The sequence below is a fragment of the Parus major genome, chromosome Z, assembly GCF_001522545.3.
Source record: "Parus major isolate Abel chromosome Z, Parus_major1.1, whole genome shotgun sequence".
NCBI classification, from domain to species: domain Eukaryota; kingdom Metazoa; phylum Chordata; class Aves; order Passeriformes; family Paridae; genus Parus; species Parus major.
The window spans coordinates 63712833-63732942 of NC_031799.1; the positions used below are offsets into that span (position 1 = coordinate 63712833).

The 20110-nt window shown below is 38.0% G+C and overlaps 1 protein-coding gene across 3 annotated transcripts in view; it reads right to left on the minus strand.

The window, feature by feature from the left end:
* Window positions 1-562: 562 nt before the first annotated feature.
* Window positions 563-20110, minus strand: part of SMC5 (structural maintenance of chromosomes 5) — a 39783-nt gene continuing 20235 nt past the window's right edge. For all 3 annotated transcript variants that reach the window (XM_033520664.1, XM_015652884.3, XM_015652885.3), the window contains 11 exons: window positions 19478-19651; window positions 19175-19344; window positions 14445-14568; window positions 13169-13291; window positions 10173-10298; window positions 9436-9531; window positions 8971-9075; window positions 8639-8758; window positions 5289-5468; window positions 5105-5200; window positions 563-2325 (listed from right to left, as the gene is read on the minus strand). In XM_033520664.1, the coding sequence (XP_033376555.1) occupies window positions 2188-2325; window positions 5105-5200; window positions 5289-5468; window positions 8639-8758; window positions 8971-9075; window positions 9436-9531; window positions 10173-10298; window positions 13169-13291; window positions 14445-14568; window positions 19175-19344; window positions 19478-19651 (1452 nt within the window). In that variant the 3' untranslated portion in view covers window positions 563-2187. The remainder of the gene's footprint in view (window positions 2326-5104; window positions 5201-5288; window positions 5469-8638; window positions 8759-8970; window positions 9076-9435; window positions 9532-10172; window positions 10299-13168; window positions 13292-14444; window positions 14569-19174; window positions 19345-19477; window positions 19652-20110) is intronic.

Genomic DNA, 20110 nt, shown 5'->3' on the forward strand with positions numbered 1-20110 from the left:
CAGCTACAGTAGTGCTACAAAAAATTGCCCTTCACCCTGGAATATGCGAAGGACACTGGATCAATGAGCCCCATATTAGCACGGCTTTTGGCAAGCCTAGTCTGGGTGCAATAGCATAGAAAGAGTCATGTGATTATCAGATGTTTAGGCAGGAATAGGTGAAGAATTTTTCTTGGAGCAGAGTCTCACAAATTACAGTGTACTGAATTGTGATTTTATTCTTAATTAGCAAGGGGGGAAAAATGCTTCCAGAACAAAAAGTTCTAGGAAAAGTAATTTTGGACACTGTTTTAATGAGTCAGAAGTGAAGAAAGTAATTTTGGCTCAGTTATTTACAGAGAAGCTAGAGTGCTTCTAGGTTTCCCCTCCCCTGCTTCCCACGGGGTAGCTCTTCTCTCAGAACCTCCCATCAGACACTGTGCCAACCTGTCCTTCTTTGGGAATGGTACAACCCAATTCTTGCCCCCACAAGACTCTCCAAACCAGACACCGCCCTCTTGCTTCATTTTCCCTCCCCCTGCAGTGTGCTACAGGAGAGAAATGGAGGCACAAAAGGCAAAAATCATAGGCTAAGAAAAGATAAGAACCATTTACTGCAAACAGTAATGAGACATGAAAACAAAGAGTAACAGCAACAATACTAAAGACAGAGGGTAACAGAAACCATTCATACGGAGAAACTCCCAGATAACAGACAATTTTGAAGAATACTTTTAAAACCAAGATCTTTCAATACAGCAGACAGAGATATGCCTGTAGCCTCAATTATGTCAAAGATACTCTGCTGACCAAATTAACTCTGGATCACAGCCTGAGTTTCCACACTTTCATATCTTCTGTTCAGTACTTTTGTTGGGACACTAATCATCATAGAAATTACTCCAGGAACTCATTTCACAGTCACGCAATTCCATTGACCAACAATGGCCTGCAGTAACAAGAACGTGTGGTTCTCTACTGCACTGAAGGCTCACCTATCTATTCAAAAGAACAATTACAACACTTAGCCCTTTAATACCTAAAACCTTCCAGATTCCAGCTCATATTTTGTACTGGATTATTTTATTTCAAATATGACAGTATCAAAGCCTAACATGCCAGTTTCACTAGCAAAGTTCATTGCCAGGATGCTGTTAAGAAAAGCACCCACTCAAAGCAGACTTTGAATTGTGGAATTTTACTTATTTAGTACATCACTTGATAATCAGGACTTTATTTTTGGTGTTCCACATTCTGTTGTAACCTACATTTCCAAATGCTAACTAGTTATGGCCAACACTCTATTAAAAATTTTTATGGCTTTCTGTTGAAAAGCAATTGACTGTACAATCACTCCAATGCAGCTGACACCTTGTAAAATCCTCCTGGGTTTAACTTACATGTCAAATCTACAGTACTATTTTCTCTATCACCAAAAATGTATCAAGTTTTACTTAGAAAAATAAACACACAAGAAGTTATATATTGCTTAGTTTTACTTCTGCAAGCTCACTAGCTCACTGTTTCAGAAAGACCTGGAATTCTGTTAGTCTTCTTGCTGAGAGACTTGCTAGAAAAACCTTGTCCTTCGAACATTACAAAATGAAATGTTACTATATTTATGTACCAATTTTGAGAAAAAGTATTTACTCAACAATAATATATTCATAAAATCATATTATTTATATTAATTTCAGGTTTATTTTTACAAAACAAACCATTACAAACCATTCTTTTTCTACAGATCACCTGAATTAATTTTTAAAAACTGCATTCAATCGGGAAATGGGATAATACCCACATCTGTGGTAAGGTAAAATTATTTACCAAAAGCAAATTCCAATTTTTGGAAAAAATAACTTCTAAGAAACAGCAGTCACAAAGTCCAGGATAATCCAGAAAATTACCTGCACTTCTGAGGCTGCATTAACTGATAGAATAGAAAAAAAAAAAAAAAAAGAATTTTTTTATTTAAACCTACTACTGAGAAAAGTAGGTTACTTGCAGAAAGTGACCACTATAAAAGACTTGAAAAAGAAAATCATGCACTTCAAATCTGTCAAACATGTGTGTAAGAACCAAAGTTCTCAATTATCAGTTCATTGAGGGTTTTCCTCTCTGAAAATTTATGAATTCTTGAAAGCCAGATGTTTCAAGAAAGATCTATAAAATATTTCAGTAGAACTATGTTTCTATAGCTATATACCACTATTCATTCATCCCTCTAAGCCGCCGTTGCTGTCTCTTGATGCGCTTCAAGTTCCATTTGTATGTCTCCAGCATAAAAGGTCCATTGTAGACAAACAGCAGAGTCATCTTGCTATTGTAAGTGAGATTCTGCAGGAGCTGGTGAAAAACACAGAAACCGAAGTCAAAATAGCTAAATGTTTCCCATTGTCTAAAAAAGCTGAGTAAGATCTATGAAAAACCTTAAATCTCAAAAATATCACTGTACTAGGATCACAGCCTGACAAATTAAGTGCATTTCTTCCTAGAAACCCCCTCAAAGCGACTCATTCTTCAGCCTATTTCCATGTATTGTTATTCTTATTAGAAGAAAATCTTCGTATCTAATCTGCACCTTCTTGCTACCATGGATCTCATTGCTTTTCTACTGTATCCAGAGAATAATTTTTCTATCCAGAGAGTAACTCCACTACTCTGTGGGCACAGAATAATGTTTTTCTTGTTTTTCCCCTGGAGGAGGACAGGAGATAGTGATTGTATCCAAGTAAACCTATGTCTCTCTCTTTAGCCCTGTGCTTCCCTAAGCTAAGCAATCTCCATTAGTGGAAACCCAGAACAATCAAAATTACTTAGAAGTTGCACTGCTACCTTCTGGAGTAATTCCAGCCCCTCTACTACTTTTCTGAAGTGTAACAGCCAAAGCTGGATACTTATGATAATCCAAACATTGCCAAACGTAAGCCCAGCACACAAAGAAGTCATGCAAAGTGTAAGTTACAAGAATGGCTCAGGATGACATTGAACAATTTACCTGCTCAACTTGTCACTTCCCTCTCCCCAGTCATTCGGGCATTTATGCCTTACACCGGATGCTGTTGTTGATTTTTCCACTTAAATACCAAATTTTATGTTTGTCTGTACTGAAATGAATCCTCTTTTTAAATAAAAGTTACCTAACCTATTATTATTTAGAATTCTAATCTTGCTTTACAGTGAAAAAGGGATTAACTCCCAACTTGGTGACTTATCTGTATGTCTAATAAACGTAGAATGTTTCACCACAGATTTGTATTAAAAATACTAATTTTCAAACCCACTTCTAAGAACATATTCAATTCATCTACTCATAATGACAGCAGATCACAACTATTCAAAAGACAATATTCCTAATCAACTTTACTGTGTATTAATTTATACCCCTCCCCTCTCTATCTTGCTTAGAAATACAACCAGGGGAAGTGTCAACATACTGAAAAAAATGGGTCACAGTTTTTCCTGCATCCACTGGGTGCACACGTGGAACTTGGCTTAGCATGACAAATTGTCACACTTTATAGTAGGTGATTACATAATTGCCTTCTAGTAAGTGGTGACATACATCATAGGCTCAGGAATTGCAGGTAAGCCATGAGCAGCAATGTCTGGCCTTCCCATCCTGCCCTATGCAGCCATTTAATTACTCTCTAATGCAGCCCACACAAACACTCTAATCAACTAAAGCTTTACATGATGTGCTCTCACTGATTTTTCTTGTGACAGGCCATTTATAACTTGCCATGTCACCTGCTTGTGGAGGGAAGAATGAAGGAGACACAAAGAATATCTTCAGCCACCTCTTCATAACACTGTCTCTTATTGCTGAATAATTCTGGAACACAGTCTTCAAGCTTCTTGCTAACACGGTGTTGCCTTTTCGTCACTTTTTTTAAAGTTCTAAGATTTTTTTTAATTCTGCTTTTTCATTTTTATTTTGATCTTTCTGGTTAGCTCTGCATAATCAATTTTTCCTTGTCTCTATTTTTAGTAATTTGACAACAGACTCAACTTTTACAACAGACTCTGGACCCCAGACAGCAATTTTCTACAACTCCTTAAATTTAGGAAGCATTAGTTAGTTGAACTATCTTTCAACATCCACATTATTATCTTCTTTCTCCAAGTAGGAGATCACACAGAAAAGCTGATTCAATAAAGGAGAGGAATCACAAGAAGACAAACAGGAACAGATAACACTGAACAACAAAGAAGTAATGTGGTCAGGAAATGACCAAACTGCATAGAGATAAGCATACTGCAAGATCAGAAGGAACAATAAGCATTACCTTCCATCTCCTTCTAGTAAGGGAAATGCTAGATGGCTTTACTCAGGCCCTTCAATGCAATTTACTGAAAAAACAGGACATACCAGCCAGATTTTCTAGAATACAGTGTATAATGGGATACAGAAGTGATATCTTAATAAAAACTAGCACACTACTGGCTGCCTGTCTGCCTGGTGTACAAGTAACCTTCACTGTTTCAATTTGTCTTGGATCAAGCTGAACATAACATTAGTCTCTGTTAATGGTGCAACTGAACAGCCACCCTATTTACTCCTTTCAAGCTCTAGCATGGTATCACTGCATGACTAGTAAGTCAACTACCTTTTTTAGAATTTTGACCGAAGACTACAATTAAACTGGTTACTTGGAGCATAGATCTCACCTTTTCTGAGCCTCTAAGTCTCATTTTAATACAGGAAAACTACTCAAGTAATCATGTGGGACTCTTTGAGTTTTGATGTCAGCAGCACTAGCCTGCTCGTCCTCCAGTATCATCATCTGACTTGCCTGGAAGTTGGTCTCTGCTACAGTCTGAATTCTGTGTTAGCTAGAGGGATTACCTTTTACAGCCTTTTTCATGATAACCTTGTACACTGGTTGTTAACACATGATACTTCCAGTGAGGTCACAACTCCAGAGTCAGTTTCTGAGGAGATGAGCCTTGGTTTAAGTTGTCTGAATTCTTGCCTGCCTGTCCTTAGAATGGACAAATCCTGTCTTTAATCCAAAGTTATTAGGTAAACAGAGCTAAGTTATATAGTTTATATTGGTGTATTATCACATAAAAACCAATTCTCATACACTTTAAATTTCCAATTTCACTTGCTGCCACACACCTTTGGTGTAATGAAGAAGTACTGAGATGTCCTCTTTTTACAAGCCGTTCCCACAACCATTTCAAAAACTCTTCTCTCATTCATTGGATCCATTCCCTGAAAAGCAAAAAAAAGAGTCTGTTCTCTCCACTATGTCATAAGCATTTGACTATTGAAAGAGCAGTACCACATTATTGATTCTTACCTGATTTATTTCATCAACAACCCTGAAAGGACATCTGTTGAGTTCTTGCATAGCCATCAGGTATAACATAGTGGAAACAGTTTTTTCACCTCCACTGTGATGATACGGAGACAATTCATGAAGTTCAGAGCTACTGTGGAATTTGACTCTAATGCGGATTCCATACTTCTCGTACTCCTCCTGTGAAAGCCAGTACCTTTAAAACACCTTTTTTTTTTTTTTTACTTACAGCTTATTTTATGATGACATGCGAACTAAAGGATATTTATACAAATGTTCATTAGTCTACCAACTACTCAAGTTCAACTTAAAACCAATATATTAATTTTGGTTCATCTATATATATTAATTGTTTCATCTGTTTTCCTTATCTCTTGTCTATTTCTGCTAGAGAATTTCCAATACCACTCCCTTTCCATGACTATGATTTGTTAATTTCTGTTAAGAAAAGCTTCATAAATAGTAAGAACATTAACAGGAAAATAAAAATCTCGGCCAGACAAAGAAGAAAGCCATGCCCCTGTAAATCACATTCATCAGAAAAAAAAACGCCTTAAGATACTACCAGCTTGAGCAGTGGACTAATGGTGTATATGTTAAGTACCAATCTGAAACACTTCAAGTACAAGCAGCTCAAAGTCCATCAGGACAGCCATTTCCTTTTCATACTTCAACAGGAAAACCACACACAAGGATTTCAATCCTGGCTTTTCTTCAATAGGAAAGTGAAACTTGTAAACAGCCTCAGCCAATGATGCAAGGTACCAGGATAACAGATGTGGTCCAAAGGACCATGCAATGAAATGCATTCATGCTGAGGATGACAAAGAAATCTTCAGAGTACTCTCTATTACTCCTGAAGCTGTGCTCAGCGGCCACTGAGTTCACCTGGTTGGTCACAGCACAATGCTAAAAACATCAAAGTTGTGGGTTCAATCCCTCCCTGGACCATTTACTTAAGAGTTGAACTTGATCACCCTTGTGAGTCCTTCTAACTTATCTGTGATTCTGTGAGTTGTTCCAATTTCATGTAAGGAGAAATACAACCCAGGCTCTAGGTCTCTAGGTCCACTGTAATTTCAGATGCATCAACAAAGACTGAAACTAGGTTAGAAAAAGTGAACAAGATACAGGCTAGCAAAACCAAATAAAAAAAATTCAGGTGGAACACAGCGATGATGGCATCAGACAGACCTTGACTACTGGCACACTACTGAATGCCAGCTTGTGTAACTGACAGATGTTCCAAAACCTGACAAAAATTATGCTCAAAACTCCTTGTGGTGAATCAAGGAATGCAAGGGTTAGCATGACTATCAGTATGAATTCTGGCTAAGTGTTACCAAGAAAGTCAGACTGTTCACAGAGGATTCTGCTAGGTTGTTAAGGAAGAATCTAGTGAAGCATTTCACACAGTATCACAGAATCACTTAGGTTGGAAAAGGCTGCTGAGACTAGTGCCCAACATATGACTGAACACCAGCCTGGCTGAGTGCTCAGTCCAGTCATTCATTAAGCACCTCCCTCCTCAGTCCATTCCATGTTTAATCACCTTTTCTGTAAAGAAGTTCTCCCTAATATCCAATTCCTCCTATAATACAATGGTGACAGCAGGTAGTGTCATCAGGGACAACCACAGATCTCAAGATTCCTATAAGGCAGACTAATAGAGGCCTGAAATTCAGTGTCACAGAAATATTTCTAATAAAAAGTATTCTATCTCAAGAGTCTCCCTCTGCATAACTACAGGTGAGGAAAAAGATTCTCCAGCAGAGAATGGTAAGGAATACAATCTTTAGAACAGATTATCCACCCTTCTAGATTGTAGCTGTAGAGGAATGGCTAGAGAGCAAAGGTCATATTCCCATGCAGCAGTTAGCAGGGAAAGAGTTAGACAATGGAGTACAGAAAGAGTTAGACAATGGAGTACAGAAAGAGTTAGACAATGGAGTACAGAAAGAGTTAGACAATGGAGTACAGTTGGTGTGAGATGTTGCAAAGGCAGGAAGGCCTTGGTGATAACTGTTAACTCAGAACAGGATGCTGTGATCAGAAGAATGTGAATTCAGCATAGATGAGCGATCACAGGAATGTGGATTTAGGTGGAGTCGACCTTAGATGAAATATCCAATAATGAGCTTGCTTTTGCACTATGTATGAGCCTAATTATTGATGCTATATAAGTGGTTTTAGAGATACCAATAAATGAGACTTGCTGATCATTCATATTGAGTGCTGCATTTCTCCCGCCGAACTCCACATGTAGCCATTGATCCCTTGAAGAAAGGTTTACTCACTGGCACACTACTGCTAGCTAATCTTTTAAAACTGTTTGTGACATCTTTGCTATAAAGGAGCAAGACCTTCCAAGGAAGAGATTCAGAAGGGCACTCTACACACCTTTTGCTTTTAAACTGCTTTACTGTTCCTTCTGTATTCTCTCTCCCAACATACTTTTATGTAAAACACAGTCTTTGTGTAATATAGTTCTATCGAGATAATTATCAAAATACCTGAAAAGTCTACATTTTAATGTTCTACTGTTTCATATTACTAGTCTACACATAAACATCTTTATACAGGTCATATGAAGTGCCTTAACAGTCACTTCTCAGCTCTGAATAATAACTGCCACTGCTATTTCAAGAAAAGCTGTTTGAGTAATTTACGATAGCAAAAAAAGCCACAAAAAATTATTGTGTTCACTTTCACTATTGTGTAGTCTGTGTTAACATATGAAAGTCTTGACTTCATCATTTCAGTGATCAATTTAAAACAAAATATGAAATTTCCCTCTTCAGTTCACTGCACTGAATATTTCTCCCCAAGCTCTACTTATGCTTTTAACTCTTCACCAGAGGTAAGCTCTACCTATAAAGGTTACTGAGAAGGTAACAGGATGGGCCAAATGATGGCTGCTTTCAGAACAGACAAAATGCCCCCAGACTCCAGTAGAAACTACATGTAGAACCAAATCAATTCAAAACCTAGTAACAGAAGATTTGGGTGACGACAGAGGACAAAAATTAGCTGAAAATGCAGAAGTAAATCATAAACTTCATAAATCTGAGTAACAGCTAAGTAAATACAATGTTTCTAACCAAGCTCTCTAAGTTGCAAGCCTATTCGAAAAGTCAGGAGGTAAAGGCTTAGTCGCCTGGATAAAGACTGACTTGCCTTCAATCAAACCGGTAAGTCAGTTCTAGTACACCAAAAGTGTTTAAAAAAAAAAAACACTAAACTTTTACTAAATAACATCTCCACAAGACAACTTGTTATTTTCCTCTAGCAATATATGACCAAAACATTATGCAAGAAAATATGAATGTTATACAAAATATCAGTCATACCTCATTTTCCATATGAAGATCAATTTCACCAACACACTGCATGGAACTAAAGAATCTACTGAACTTTCCATTAATTTGTTCAATCATCACCTTCAAGAGGCTTAGCCACTTTTCTTTGACCTAAAAGTAGACATATCCATGTGAGATCAATTTAAGAATTGAATTTTCACTTGGAGATAGCATTTACATTGAAAAGACATTGTAATTAGGAAAGCTAACATCTCACTTTACACTCAAAACTATCTGAAATGTTACCCTTTATTTCTGTACATACGTTCCTACAATGACATAAATTATAATAATGATAGAAAAGTGGTAAGTTGAGCTATTACCTGTGAAATGTTTTGCTTATAGTTACTCAACTCATTTTTCTTTTCCTCTAGAAATTCTGTCAACTGCTGTATTTCTTCTGTTTGCTTATTGTATTCTTCAACAACCTGCCAGAATAAAAAACAAACACACAGCAAAATATTTGCCAACTCTAATCTTGACTGTAAAAATACCACACTGCACTGATACTGTTCAAGCACAATTACACAGACTACTACACTGAACACTAAACAAGACAGATTTCTAGCTTTAAAGCACAGAAACTGTACAGCTTTGTTTCTCTAAGATTACTGCAAGTTGTTTTTTTGGGTATTTTTTAGAGAATCTACTTGAAATCTGAGTAGATGCACAATCTGGCATTTACAGTACATTGTTGCTACTGTCTAGGTTATTATACCAAGAGATCTAGCACTGAGTGGGAAACAAGTACAACATGGGTAGAGGAGGAGGGAAAGCAGTGAACATACGGAAGCACTGAGGCCTGCGAAACAGGAAGCCCTGGTTTTCTCTTCATTCAGAAAAGCATCAATTTCCTCCAATGTGTCTGGAAGAGTCTGAAAAGCCTACAAGACAAAGGATTGCACATTTTACAAAGCAATACTAATGAAGCACTCAAGTTTTCTTTAAAAAAAATAAATTGGACAAACCATAAACTATTTTGTTGCTTTTAATCAGGGTGTGACATAATCAAAATTTAACATAGCAAGATTCCCTCCACTAACTATTCTGGGCAGAGAAAGATGGTTGGAAGTGCTGTTACATAATTAAGATACATAATTAGTTGCTCCTTGGTTACCTGATTTGTGCAGGCACAGATACTTGGAGATTTGGTGTAAGATATAGACCGTGCTAGATAAGCCATGCAAATGAATACTTCTAAGAGGCTTGACCTCAGCTCTTCTGTGTTGCTCCATTAGAGCAGGAAGGTAGAAAAATACGGCCTCTATTTATGTCTCTGGACACAAGACTGTGGATTTCAATTTAAATCCCAGATCTAATTTTCTCTCTCCTGGGCACAAAACAGAGTGGCAGTCAAAGGGTACCTCAGCATTCTTTTAAAGTTAGTTTAAAAGGCTAAAGACAGTAACAGAAGTACACATGGTCCTTTACTGGGAGCCTTCTAATAAAAATATACAATATTCTTTGCAGAAATTAGAAATTAGAAATTCAAGAGATATGTGAATTAATTTTTTTTTTTACATACAACTTGAAATTCTTCTGGAAAATCTTGATCTGGACCCAATCTGCAGACGTGTCGAGCTTGTTTCATCAATTCCATGCATTTCTCATAAAGAAGTTGCTTCCTATTATCCAGTTCATGAAAACGTTGCTGTTAGAAATATTAAAAGATAGTTTAAAAAATCACCACCATATTTTTTTTTTAAAGTATTATTGTGAATTCCCAGAGGTAACACTAGCACACTAGCAACAAACCACATCTGAGGAAGAAAAGGTAGGTGAAACCACACTATTAAAATACCAAAAAAATTTGCTTCAACTAACAGAACTCATTATACCTCTCTGCTCATCAAGTCAACAGATGCCATGGCAAACTGACCAAAAGCATGCTCTTCAGAAATAGCTAAATTTATTTTCTCTCAGCTTAACAAGTGTGCATGTAGATTCAAGAGTTACCTTCCCAAGTTTTACTGCTGCGTACCTCAGCTAAATATAGGAACCCTCCAGTGGTGAAAAAAATTCAGTTTTCATTTGGAAATTATACAATTAGAAATGCTTGTTCCACAATTTTAAAATACAGGACACAGACACTGGCAGTCACTCTCATTACTTTCTGGAATTGTTACTGATCTTTATTTACTAAATACAGCAGAAGTGGTAGAAATGGGTATGACCATTAGTGATATATCACACTCACGAGAGTTAAGGCTGCTGTTCTCAGCAGGTATCAACTCAAATAAACCCGTTCTTCCCTCCCTCTCCACCAAGCATTACGAAATAGATCTCTGTATTACAGATAAGCATTTCACAATCTCCACAAACACACTGTAAAAATATTTTCCTGTACTATGTTTGTGTTTTCAGAAAGGCTGGAAAATTTTTAAAAGAGGCCTTTTTTAGACTACCCCTTCTATGTCATGAAGTCTATTGCAGAGGAGGGAAATGTCACATGGGCTGCAAGGACTGGCAGTAGAGCTGTACAGATAAAACAGTAAAGGGAGGATTTCTTTACAGCTAAGATCTCAAGCACTACTGAATTAGTAAAAATACAACTGTACAGCACAATGGCTACGTTCCACTGGATATCTGCAAATGCCCTGTAATAGTATTTTGGGTGCCATAAATTTAAAAGTCAACTGGCTTTATCTGAAATATTTTGACATGATAATGAAGGCAAAAAGATCTCATGAGAGGCACCCATACTTTTTTTATAGAAGAAGCATAAATTTTATGTGTTTGATCATTTTCAGAGCCCAAATCAATTCTGCATCATCTGAAGTGGGGAATCTCAATTCTCAATTGTTTATAAAACTCCCACTTGAGGGGAGCTTTGCAGAGCTGCATGAAACAAGATTTCAAGTTGATCTGTAGGCACATAAAATCTGAACCAGATCCAATACTGAATATGCCTGATCCAAGCTAAAATAAGTAAAATTCTTCAGTGAAGAATAAAATACATATTTGACAGGAGAAACTTCCATATGTGACAAAAAAACTAGAATGCAACAGATATTTGATGTTACTATGAAGCATGTAATGCACTGACAGTTCAACAAGCTACAGTTTAATTTTCATTCAGCTTTGTCAGTTTACTGTCAACACCCACATACAAAATAAAATTTTGACAAATATAATTAAAAATACACAAATTTTGATTCCGTATTTCTTCTATATACTAAAAAGTACATGGCAATGTTAACGTTCCTGTTGGTATCCTGAGGGGACTTCAATGGGACTCCAGTTGATTTCTACACATCTTTTACTATGCAGGAGGGAATTTTTAAGAATTCAGAATGTTACAATGACAAATCCTGATTACTCATCTGACCAGACATCTAACTACACCAGCACAAGCTACTCCCTAAATGATGAAGATGTGTGTAGAGACAACTAGAAATGTTATTTTCCCAGTAACAATACACATCACTGACATGGGGTTAATGGCTTTGCAATACATTCTTACTCCTTACTGAGCTCCAATTAGATGATATTCATTGAAGTTCGATAAACTGTGTAAAAGATGTATCATGTGTAAGAACTTAAGCAACAATGTTTTTTTAAGTAACATGCTGGACTTGTCTAGGTGTTCAAGCTACTTTCTGCTCCCCTTAAAAAGGTCTTCTCTATCTAATTCTCTTGCAAGTAATAGAAACTATAACTTGAGTGGTTTTCTAACTACATGCTAAGACCATTCTTTTTGGAAGTAACCATCCATGCAAAATAAGTATCTCCTACCTCTAAAGCTGCTTTCCAGTTTTTACCTTTATCTCTATGATCAAATTGAATTACTAGGTTACAGTTGACTGAACTCTTGCAAGAAAGGAAAAAATCCCAACTTACTGCCCTTTACTTTGACAGTTTATTCCCCAGTGCACTGAAACATTGTACTACTACACAAATACAAAAATTGACCTTTGCAGCAATCCACAAACAATGACAGCACCCTCTGCTCTTAGAAATGTGTACTCGCTGTGGAACTAACTCTCCTCAGACTTTTTACCTAAACAGAGCACAGCTACCTAACACAATCTACCAAGAGAAGGACCATTCAGTCTCTTTTCTGTCCTCCAAGAAAGGCATTTAGTTACGATATAAAGAAATGAGCTATGAAAGAAATGTAAAACAGCTCTACTATACTGCTGCACATTCTGGTTCATCTTGAGCTTTCATTTCCCGTGTGGCTTGGAGCTCCTTGTTTATGGACAGACTCAGAAGAAAGTAATCCTTCGAGTTAACACCTGGCCTTTTTACACACTTTTTATTACAATAAAAAGACCCAGGATAAGATGACTGAGTGGCATATTTTCATGGAAGCTTAGTTGTCTTTACATGGATGGCAAAGCTACTATTCTGCTTTAAATGAAGAGGCTGAAGTCAAACTACAGAAATCAAGGCTAAATATTTAGCAGTATTAACACCCACTTCTGAACAAAGACACAGACGCATCCTTTTCAACACCATAAAGGCTTCCCAGTGAGATGTTTTTATAGTGGATACCCCATTATTCATAAATATTGTTACCTGTGCAGCTCTTAGCTGTACAGTTCCTGCTTTGTACTCTGACTGTAGTCTGTTCTTCTCCGCAGTTACTTTGGTCATCTGAAGAGCCAAAGCTACTTTGACGATGTTCAGTGGTATGATCTTCTACACACAGGAAAACAGAACAGGGTTTTTTTAACCAGACTCAAAACTGACATAATCATTACTTTAAAAACTACCCATCCTTTTAGTCATATCATAAAATCTCACACTGTGTTCAGCTCATCAATACTGCTGTCAAATTCAAGGAGAAGTGGTGACCCAAGATCTATAGTACTTATGTACTTTTAAGTGTGTATCTATACATAGTTTCTATAATTTCAACCAAATATATATAAATACATATATGTAGGCAAATGCACACATGCACTTTCAACCCATGATTTTACATCAACCCTCCCTCCCCCCACTCTCTTTTCCTTCACTATATACTGACATGTGTGAGATAAGTAGGAAAAGCTAAGGCCATCTCAATTGTTACTCAGAGATTAGAATCCAACAGGTGGATTTTGGTGGACATCATATGTCCCACACAGAGATGGAAAAAAATAAACACAGAAGACGTGCATCTTGTAATGACAATGCAGTTGACTGGCAAGATGTAACAACTCGCATCTGATGTCTTAACTGGAACAGCACATGACAACTAAACAAGGCTGTGTTTGGGAAGTTCTGTAACAGACTTCAGTGATCACTAGAACCTGGTCAGACAACATTGACATTAAAATGTTTGGGTTTTTTTTCAAACAAGTCAGCCTCAGGCACTCCAGAGGCTTCAAAATCATCAACAGATTGTTTACTGTCCAAAGAGTAGCTACAATTATGAGCCACTGAAAGCATTTCCTTACCATGTTTTTTATGACCAGCATATAAATACAAATGAATCCTCTCCCTTAATGAAAGGGAGGGTAAGGTCCTACAAGATAAAATTTTCAGAGTGCTAGCACCTGACCACAACAGTTAAGCCGAAGTCTGAGATCTTCACTGTTTGTCATTTCAACACAGTTTCTCCAGTATGAAGTTGGCACAATAAAAAGTTTGTTTACAATTTTCTTAAGAGATTTTAGAATAATTATCAGAGATACAAACTGAAAAAAAAATCAAAGAAGATAAAAAATGGAAAAAGTTAAGATTATTCAATAATTAAGAACGCTAGCTTGAAAACATTGACAGTAACAAATGTTGCATGCCTCCTCCTTAAATTACAAGAACTGGACTTTTCAAAAAGTGGAACACATACCAAGTTAAAAATACATACCTTTATGAGATGCATCAATTCAGTAACAAGTTCTGCTTTCTGTTTATTTATTGCTTTGATCTTTACATTTGCCAACTGAAATTCCTTCTTTAGGTCAATAGCATCTTGTTCCAGCTGTCTTAAACTATGTAAGGATCAATATTTGATTACTCATGATTAAAAATAAATTGTACAAAAATACAAGAAATCTTAAACTTGATGACCAACCAACAGTTAGCAAGAATAGGAATTTGTAACCCTAAACATTCCAAACATATTGGAGGCATTCCCAGCTTACGCACTAAGCAAAGAAATATAACACACAAAAAAGCAACAGTTAAAGAAATTCTGCTTTTGGCTACTAACAGCATCATTCAGCAAGCATAGTCCTTCCATAAATTTCAAGTTAGAGAACAGAAAAAAAAAAATCAGTGTAAGGAATGATACTTTTCTTCTTCTGATAGTTATTTGCAACAATACAACACAGGCAAGTTCAGGAAATTAATGCTTGTTACATATTTTAGCAAGAAAAAGAATTGTGCCCTCATCTTAGTGCAGAAAAACAGAATTTTCACTTGTTTTAGACCTTCAAAACATAGAAGAGGAATAATGACATTTAGTGAGCTACAAATCACTTGGAGATCTTCCAAAACTGCTAAACAGACCAAGAGGATAGTAACAAGAAACTACCAACTGGTCATTCTCACTTTGATCTCTGTGAAAATAGTGAAGTGAGTCCCTTCAGGGAGCACTTCTAGGGGCATAATGGAGAAGGTGATCATGGAGAGTTATCAAACATTTGAAGGGCATGCCATACCTCATGAACCCAACTGTAAAGCAATGAGGTGACGGAAGATCAAGTGGTTGACACGTCAGTTTTAGCTTTCTGTTAGGGTACCTGATAAAATCTCACCTGCACACATATAAAAGACACAACAGCAGCTGGCAGAAGCCCAAATAATACCCTGGACTACACCCAAGACTACCACAGGAGCCATCAGTCCATGAAACACCCCTCTCCACAAGTCCAGAGGAACACAGAGCCATGGGAGCAGATGGGAAAGCAAATTCAAGATTCAGAAAAAGGAACACCTTGTCCCACAAGATCCTCAGCACCAGTATCCAGGTGTGAAACCCAACAACGTAGTCAACACCTACACACCCTTTGGACTGAGGGAGGTTTCTTTTTTGCAGTACAGTTGAATCACAGAGTTGGTTAGGTTGGAAAAGACCGTGAGTCCAACCACTAAACTAGCACTGCCAGATCCTTCACTAAACTATGTCCCTAAGAGTCACATTTACACGTCATGTTACAAACCAAAAAAGTAACTGAAATAAAACAAAAAGCCTCTCTTCCAGGCAATGCAACATCTCTCATTTTCACTTCTCAAAAACCATTCAGGGTCTGAAATATAAAAGCAATATTTGAAACTACTACTGTTAAGTAAGTCTATAGGGGTACCACATTGGGCTTCAAGATCAGTGAACACATGTCCATCTGTGATTCCATCTGCAAGACTAAATAGCAGTCCCCTACCCTAATTTAGGTGGTGGCAAAACCTTTGGCACCAGCTCTCCTGGCAAAGGGAGAGTCACACCACTTTTCCACCTTCCTCCCTTTGTAACAAACCAGTTATTCTCCACTGACTGCAGTTTACCTGGAAACCCTGTGGTTTCCTGTCTCTTTCACATTTTAGTGGGCATTTCTGTCCCAGTGTAAGCAGTTACTGGGAATGAACCAAACATGCTGCAGTATATTTGTGGGATTTGAGTGACCCAAATTTCTCAGTGTAGCTGAGAAGCCTCAATGTCAGGCAAGTCCTGTGAAGGTTCACCAGGATTGCCAATTACTCACTACAACTCATGAATATCTGAAGCAGGAGAGTATAAAAATTACAGAGGAGACAAAACAGTGTTCCTACTTATGATATAGAAGACACCTAATTAAAAAGTAATTATGTAACATAATGAGTGGTCTTGTTTCTGACAGTTTTGCTATTATCTCAGTGGAGACTGCTCTAAATCTCTGCTCCTAAAGGCCAAGTCCTCCAGCTTCACTAGTCATCAATTCAGTGGTCAAAAGAAACCTCAGTCTGTAGAAACACTGGTGTCCCCTGACTGAACAGAGTCCTTTACCCTCTGCAGTCAAAGAGCCACTACCCGCTGCCATTACTGAGACTCCTCCCCAGCTGTTAAGCCCCCAGCCCAGTCCTGTGCACCTTCTGTGGAACAGCATAGTGTTGGACACTGTATTATAGAAGAGACATTATGGGATGCAGCAGAAAAGCATAGGACTCTTACTATTACATATGCAAACAAATGCGAGGAAAGGGAGGAACTAGGTGACTTGGAGAATAACATGTATAGGAAAACAGAGGAATATGAGGATAAGAGGGACACTTAAATACAAATAGCGGGCTGGTTGCTACCCTTGCCCAACCATGCCCAATTGGCACATTCTCTTCTTACCCAACTCCATTCCCCTCTGTTTTCTTGGATAAGGGACTCTACTCAGCACTCATGCATTTGGAAGTCTAAGTACAAGTAACTGTAGTCAAATCATAAGTCAGAAGGGGGGGCTGCTTGTCTGTGACGGTTGCACCTGGCTGGAGGGACCAGAGCGTGTGCACCTAAGTGACAGCCACAGGAGTGGGACGATGCAATCATCCATGGTGCCAGCACCAGCATGTGCAAGAAAGTATCTGACCCCTAATAAACACCAAGGCACACTAGACAGTAGTGGCCTGGGAGCCAACACAGTATTTGGGTCACTAAGGGTGACACCACAGGAAGAAATGGCTATGGAGGATCAGCCTGGCTGACAGAGACTGCTGCTGTGTGTATGTATTTATGGGTAAATGACAGGATGCTATGGGGTGCAGACTGGGGGCTAGCAGTCATGGCTACCTCTGTACATATGTATTACCTCTCTATCTCTGAGACAAGGACCACAGAATGAGCTACTGGGAAACAAGGGAGTCAAAGCCAGCTCAGTATGCAGGCACATATGGGTGAGGGAGGCAGTCTGTACAGGCCAACAGAAGTAGGGATACAGTCTCAGGGGTTTGCATTTCCAGGTACCAGCAATTCAGGAGACTGAGGTCCAGGGGTAGTTACTGCACAGATTCAGAGTGTCTAGAACCATCTGCTAATGGGATCCATACTGCCCATAGATATGCACAGACAATGCACCAGGGTAATCCCACCCTGCTCCGATACAGTACAAACACGAGGCAACCACTGGTGCTGCATCTGTCCAGCTGCTCTGCGTATCCACTGTACAATATGCAACTACATACATATAGGCTGTTTAGATGTGTTCTCTGCGTGTCTAGTGGGAAGTCAGGCTTAGCCTCACTACTGGGTACAAGTAGTGGAAGCATTAACCTGCATCAACTTCACCCAGTCTACTGGGTCCAGACTAATTTCTCTCGTTTTTTCAGTGCTGTGTCCCACACTATTCATGCATTCAAACTGGAAGACCAGTCTGGATTAACTGAAGACTAAATAGGTAAAAATGTGGGTCTATGGTCACTCCTGGTTTGTTCCACCTTGCCCAGAAGTTAGTACCAAGGATTAGGTTCTGCATCCTGTCCAGCACTCTTGCCAGTGACATGGAAGAGCAGAGAGAGGGCCCTGATAGTCAGTTTTTAGACACTGAACTGGAAGGGAGTAATAGGCCTGCAGTTCAGAGCACTCTGCTGAAGCTGGAGAAGCGCTTGACAGAAGGTTCATGAACAAGGACAAATGCAGAGTCCTGGGAAGACAATGGGTCTGGCAGTGATACAGGCTCACGACAGCCAGGCTGCAGCAAAGCTCTGCAGTGGAGGACTTGAGGAATTGCTGGACAGTGAGCTGTACATAAGCAAGCAGTGCACCATGGCAGAAAACACAGTCCTTGGCTGTATGAGTAGAAGCACAAGCAGGATAAGTGACTTTTTCTCTCTGTTCAGCATGGCACACAGTTTGGACCACTGTGTCAAACCTCAACAACTTGGTACAAGCTTAGAGAGCAATCAAGATGGTCAGGGGCTACAGCACATGCTCTACATCACAGGATGAGGGTGCTCTGTTCACCATATACAAGAGACTAATAACAACAGCCACATATTGTTCCACCATGGAAACGACTGACAGGATGGAACAGAGCTCTCTTATGAGGTGCATAGTAGAAGAATTGACAGACAGTGTTCCCAAGCTGAAACAAGAAAAGTCCAGACTAGATATTAATGTTTGCCACACTGCCTTTTGGAGAGTCTGCTTAAATAAAATACCTGCTGAACCATGCCCAGATTTTGACTCATGACAAAAGGTAACAGAAAAACTAATTGCAGAGGCCCACAAAAAGAAATATATGTAATGAATAATACTATGGACAATTGGGGTCTTACTCAATCCCTGATATGCTTAACTTAGTACCATTTATGCACATTATGGTATTATCTAGATATGTGCTACAAAGTCAGAACAGTAATCTAATAATTGAGTAAATACATGCAGTGATATTTAACTGGAATCCTACAATATTATTACAGAAAATCATCTAGAACATTGCTACATGTTTTAGATACTGTCGTAATTTCTAAACATCTTCCTTGTCTTGATTATCACCTGTATCTGATGCTCAACTACTGGTTACTTTTACTAAGGGTAAAAACACACTGCAGTAAGAGAAATCAAATATCTTTGCTTTTAAAATGGTAACACAGATATCACAGATTTTTTCACAGATAACATAACTTGTTTCCTACCTATCATACTTCACACCAATTTTTGATTCCAACTGCCTCCTCCGGTTTCCTCTCTCTAAAAGCTCCTTCTTCTCTTGTCTGAGCTTATTGTCCTTGTGTTCCAGAACTTTCTGTCTGTCAAACAGTGCAGTCAAACGTGCATCCAATGATTTTAATGTATTACCAATGTCCTGAAATAAAAGAACATGCACCACTAGCATTGTCACTGCATACCATATTAACATATGCAAGTAGGCTGTGCTTAATGCATGATAAAATGGGTAGTAGTTCATAACATTTACAGTTACAGAAATATGTTTCTACCTGTTGTTGGTTTTCCAACTGTCCTCTTTCATCCATATCCACTGAACTAGTGAGATACTGTGCCTCCCTCAAGCATGTGTTACTAGAGAGGTTTTGTTTTGTGTAAGAAGATAATTTAATAACATATCTTTCTTCTGCTGTATATATTTGCCTCAGATTGGTTTCCTTTATGACCTAAGAAATACAGAAAAATATTAATCTGACAAAAGCATTACACTTAAAGCAATACTTCTCAGAACAAGGAATAAATGTGATTGAAAAACACAGTAAAAAAACTTCAGCTTATGCAAGACCTACTTACTAACTTTTGCAAAAAGATGCTAAGATTAATGCATCATTATACTTGTAATTCAAATTGGTCAGCAAAGAACTGTTGAGATACTGTCAAGAATATACTATCATAACTAATTAAACAGGTCTGATTGTTAAGATACTAGAGACACCAATAAAAACTGACAGCATTTGAAGCACATACTGAACATGGACTGTATTTGCTCCAAATCTGTAGTATGTTACACAAGTATCCTGTGTAATAAGGAAAGAAAGTACTCAAGAATTAACAGATGAAACCACAAAGTGAGCTGTAATGTATATATATATATGTATATATTTATATACATATCAAGCAATGCA